The sequence below is a fragment of the Propithecus coquereli genome, unplaced genomic scaffold (assembly GCF_000956105.1).
Source record: "Propithecus coquereli isolate 6110/MARCELLA unplaced genomic scaffold, Pcoq_1.0 Scaffold59, whole genome shotgun sequence".
Lineage (NCBI taxonomy): Eukaryota > Metazoa > Chordata > Mammalia > Primates > Indriidae > Propithecus > Propithecus coquereli.
Genome location: NW_012151840.1, coordinates 6,225,684 through 6,230,575, shown reverse-complemented (window position 1 = coordinate 6,230,575; position 4,892 = coordinate 6,225,684). Strand labels below are relative to the sequence as shown.

Genomic DNA, 4,892 nt, shown 5'->3' with positions numbered 1-4,892 from the left:
GCTAGGATTACAGGCGTGAGCCACCGCGCCTGGCCTGAACTTGAATTCTGGTTGGTAATATTGCTTTCTCTCCCTTGAGCCAACATTCCAACCCCTGTCCTACTGAAGACTTCCCTGTACGCTCTCAAACTCCTGCTCTGTAATCAGACAGCTCACCTACAGCCTCGAGCTCTTCACTCAGCATTCCTTCCACAACTTGCCTTACCGGAAACCTGGTCATTCACTGAGGCCGTCACTCCACCCTGTAGTTCTCTGGTGGAGGCTGCTCATTCTCTTACATCCCACACAGGATATGCCTGTGTCCTATGGAGCCCCATGACGCAGCTTTCAGATCACTACTCTTCCACCCACCTGCAAACTCCCTTCTCTTTTGAGACCTGTGCCAACAGTCTAGATTAACTTCTCTATCCTAGTCAGAGTCACTTCCTCACTCACTGAAGACTTTGGCAGTGTTATCCACTTTTTCTCTCCATCCCATGTTATCAAGTAAATACAAAGACCTATATATATTCACACATTCACAAATACTTCTTGTTCCCAACTCTACATTGCACACCAAATAAGTAAGAAAACTGTAAACTCACTGCCTGAGACTTTCTCAGAAATCTATGTCCTGGTTCAGGGCCTTCCTCACTAGTCCCATGTCATAGCTAGGACCCCCTGCCCCTACATCCTAATCCTCCCACCCTCCAGCTACCCACAGCTGCCCACCTGCAATATCACACATTTCAGCATCTGTGGCATGTGCCAGTGCCTCCTCCAGCTCAGGCTCCAGGGTGATCTGCTCCTGTGCTGGGATTTCCCTCTTGGGCTGAATATAGGGTTTCCCTGATGAAGAGAGGAAGGATGGTTGAGGTAGAGGTAATTTCTCCCAAGATCCTGGCCTCTGGCTTCCTTTCCTTCTCCAGGAGGTAGAATGCCGGGTCCCCAGGGAACACTGGAAAGCCTGAGTCCTCTACGAGCTCAGGACTCTTGAGTCTCCTGATCTCTCACAAGAACTAAACAATGCAAGCTGGCATGCAAGTGTCAAGACACTCCAGTCCCTGGGCAGCTAGGAGCTGGAAGGCCGAGAGGGAAATTGGAGGGGGTACATGTGGGAGACAGCCACTTGGGTTCTGGGAGGCATGGATGTCAGGGTCCGCATACCCTTCTTCTCGCCTGTGAAGGGCACCAAGTCATCACGCTCTTTGACTTCTAGTGCCTGCTGTTCCAGGTACTGCAAAAGGGCCTCTCGGTCCAGAGGCCCCGTTGGGCTCTTCTTTGTCTGGTCACGTTGTCTTAGTCCAGCTGGCAGGAGCATGTTCTTAGGGATGAGTTTTGGGGAGCAAGTCAGACCTTCCCTCTGACCTGGGGTACTTCGAGGGCTCCCTAAAACATCTCCAGACCCCTTTTTCCTGGCCCTCTTGGAACTCCAGGTCCTGTAGGTAGCCCTGGTCTCAGCCACCCAGAGCCCAATACCCTTCCCAAATGCCTGGGACTGCCCCTGGTACTCGGTGCTAGAGCCCCTACCTCAGGGTCCATCTCCTGTAGCTCGCAGTCCAGCTGCTCTAGCTCCTCAGGGCTCAAGGTTCTTAGGATCTCATCTTCATCTATGTCTCTGTATTTCTCCAGTTCCTTCTGATACGATGACATGATGGCCCCCACCCCCTCCCCAATGTGTGGCACTCACAGAGCCTGGGGGACATGGGAAAAGTGGTTGGACATGGACACAGTAGGGACACAGAGACCAGCTGGGGGCAGAACATTGAACTGGATACCTTGGAGGTTAGAAATCTAGTTGGAGATGGGAGGACAGGGGAAGGTTAGATTGTTTACGGTTAGAACCAGTCTCCTTCTTCCTGCTTGTCCAGCTTCCAGGCACTCTGGATGGGGATCCCAGGCATCCTAGCTGGGTTTGTCTCCTCACTGTATGACGGAGAAGTCCTGGCAGTACCCCTCCCCTATAACGTCACCCTGCAGTGTCTCTTGCCCTAGCACAGCTGCTGGAAGCCCTGTCAACACAGCTGGCCCCTTGCCTAGTTCCTATTGAAAGGGGTTGAGGGGGAGACAGAGAGCTTCAGAGAAATTCCTTCTCTCTTCCCCATAATCCAGCCTTTTCCCTAAACTGGTTAAAGAAAGCAACAAAAACTGGGGGTGGGGGAAGAGACAGTCTCTTACCCCACTCTTATTTCTGCTTTTATTGTAGGGGATCAAGATTTCACTTTCTTTATATGCTAAAATTCTAAATCCTAAGGGAAAGCAAGGCTCACAGAAGCTAGGGGACTTCCAGGTTGGGGAAAATGTGGTAAGGCCTCAGGAGAAGGGACTGAGTCCCCATAATTTGTCCCTAGCTTTGGGTAGGAAGGTGACACCAGACCAATGGGTGGGAAATGCCTTCTAAATGGGGTAAAGTTTCTCTAAAAACAGTGGAAGATTAAACTTGCACAATCTTTTACAATATAAAAAATACATACGAACTACACATATACATCATGCTGAATATGAAAGATCTAGAAAGTGTGTGACACTTACATTGACAATGTAAATTATACACAGTTAAAGGAATCAGACGGACAGTGGCAGAGACATACACTGAGTGACAGAGACAGAGACATACTCCGTATCATTCCCCATAGGAGCCATTCTCCTCCCATCTCCCACCAGGCTCTTGCTCATAAGCCCCCTGCCTTCCCCACCTACCAGTCCTGTGGCCACCTCCCTTCTCACTTCCCCCTGTTGGTTGGTCCGTCTGTTCTACTGGAGCACTGTCCCGGCAGCAGGAGGAGCCCAGTGCCGGGGGAAAGGGTGGGGGAACAGTGAGCTCAGCATTTTATTATTTTAGCTCTGGCCAGGTGGGGGGTAGTGGGAGATCACATATACACAGCCCCCATACCCTGCCCAGCCCTGAGAGCCTCTAGTGGCCATTAACAGCCATGGCACCTCCTCCCCTTCTCTTCATACAAGGCAGAGTCCTAGACACTGGAGTTCTACTAGAATCAGGCAGTCCGTACTTATTTGGTGTCTGCTATATTCAAAGCAGTGAATATAAGGCGATATAAAGGTCAATGTAAGGATTTTGTTTTGGTGTCTAATTTTAAGGCATTTATAATCTAGTTAGAGTAATGAATACTTTATAATTTAAAAAGGACAGATTATAATAAATGTTATCAAGTAAATACAAAGACCTATATATATTCACACATTCACAAATACTTCTTGTTCCCAACTCTACATTGCACACCAGACAAAAGGGATCTTTCTATTTTATTAGATTAAAAAACACAACAAAATCAGTGGGAACTAGGGGAAAAGATGAAGAAAGAAATATAGGAAAGGGTTGGGCAAAGAACAGAGATGACAAGGGGAGAAGCAAGGAGAGAAGGAACATCAAGAGCCCCACATCAGAGCCGAAGAGGTTTGTGAGGACTACACATCTCTTCATTTGATGACAATTTTCTGGCGCAAGGCTCGGGGCCCAGAGCCAGGCAGGGGATCAGGAGGTGGTGGGCCAGGGCCCAGGGCTGAGGCAGTGGGTGGCAGTCCGTGGGCAGTAATGTACTTCTTGTAGGCCTCACGGATGATCTTGAAGGCTCGAGCAGTTGCGTAGGGTATGTCTGTAACAGGGTCCCGGTATAGGGCTGGACGATGGGTCACTGGGCAGACCTCCCGAACAGGGACCTTTGGGGGACGCCCTTGGGGGAACCATTCCTCAAATGTTGCATCATCACTAAAAGTGATGAAGGTACGTGAGCAGCGAGCAGGGGGGATGACGGGTCCAGTCCCAGCATGGGGAGTCAATGCAGAAGCCGTGGGAGCAGGATCAAGTCTGAGGGCAAAAGACAGAGAAAAACACAAAGCTGAGGAGAGAAGATAACAGAAAAAGAAAGAAATCAGTGAAATGAGGAAAGAGAAAAAGGAGGCACGGTGGTGGGAACGTTCCGAGAGAACCTACTAAATGATAGGGGAAAAAGAAGGTTGGCTAGAAGGAAAAACAAGAAAGAGTTGAAGAAAGAGGCTAAAAGAAAAAAGATTAAGAAAGAAATGAGCTGAAGGGAGGAAGGAATCTGAAAGAAATCTAAGAGTTAGGGAGAGCCGTGTGAGGAAAGCAAGTGAGATGGGGCTGAGAGAACACGAGCTGATGACGGATTCTCTTTTCCCCTCAAGATTCACTTACCCTTCTATATCAACAGTCTCTTCCTTGGGGCCTGGCTCCCCAACAAGCGGCACTGTCACTGAATGATAGGTGATTATGGGCCCAGGGCACTTCCGCTTCTTATGAACCTGCTTCTTTTTGTCAGCCTCCAGCCGCTCATATGTCTCTTCAAGGTCAAAGGAAGGAAAGCTGGGATGGATGGTCAGAGTCTCCCCTTTTCCCACATGATGGTTCTATCCCACGATCTCTCAATTATCTTCCCGGCTGTGACTGCCAACTAACTACCCAAGCCAACTATGGAAGTCCCCTAAGGCCCTCTGCCATCTCCCACTTTGTAAATTTCCTGCTTGCTCCTCTAGACATCCTCTCTTCTCCTCATTTCTCAAGTGGGGCCCTCACCCACTCAGACCAGTAATACCCCAGTGTTGGAAGGGACCCTTTGATGAGGAGCTTGTTAATTCCCCGGATACCAGAATCTCCTCTATAACTGTTCTATGAACTTGCTCCCATCCAAAATGGCACATTAAAATGTTACAGAGTTCTTTCCTCTTTTGAGCTGAAATATACTTCCTGAAGACAGTTTTACCTTTTAAACCCATAAAGGACAAAAGTCTAATCTGGCTTCCACGTGACAGTTCTTTAAATAGTTGAAATGAGTGTCCATATCTCCACTGAGTCTTCTCTAGGCTGATCACAACACCCACTCCATCGAACCATTCCTCACGCAACATGGTTTTGAGTCACTCCCTCAATTTTGCCA

At 48.8% G+C, this 4,892-nt stretch overlaps 2 protein-coding genes across 3 annotated transcripts in view; both read right to left on the bottom strand.

Annotated features, from left to right (window-relative positions):
- The window catches only part of TMOD4 (tropomodulin 4 (muscle)), a 5,394-nt gene extending 2,569 nt beyond the window's left edge, over positions 1-2,825 (bottom strand). The window contains exons 1-4 of one of the 2 annotated variants that reach the window (XM_012658817.1): positions 2,680-2,825; positions 1,510-1,674; positions 1,147-1,303; positions 712-828 (exon numbers count right to left, since the gene is read on the bottom strand). In XM_012658817.1, the coding sequence (XP_012514271.1) occupies positions 712-828; positions 1,147-1,303; positions 1,510-1,632 (397 nt within the window). In that variant the 5' untranslated portion in view covers positions 1,633-1,674; positions 2,680-2,825. The remainder of the gene's footprint in view (positions 1-711; positions 829-1,146; positions 1,304-1,509; positions 1,675-2,679) is intronic. The other variant, XM_012658819.1, reaches the window with a different exon arrangement.
- A 401-nt stretch (positions 2,826-3,226) lies between these two features.
- VPS72 (vacuolar protein sorting 72 homolog (S. cerevisiae)) overlaps positions 3,227-4,892 on the bottom strand; it is an 11,583-nt gene continuing 9,917 nt past the window's right edge. Inside the window, exons 5-6 of the mRNA XM_012658816.1 lie at positions 4,154-4,298; positions 3,227-3,805 (exon numbers count right to left, since the gene is read on the bottom strand). Coding sequence (XP_012514270.1) covers positions 3,418-3,805; positions 4,154-4,298 — 533 coding nt within the window. The 3' untranslated portion in view covers positions 3,227-3,417. The remainder of the gene's footprint in view (positions 3,806-4,153; positions 4,299-4,892) is intronic.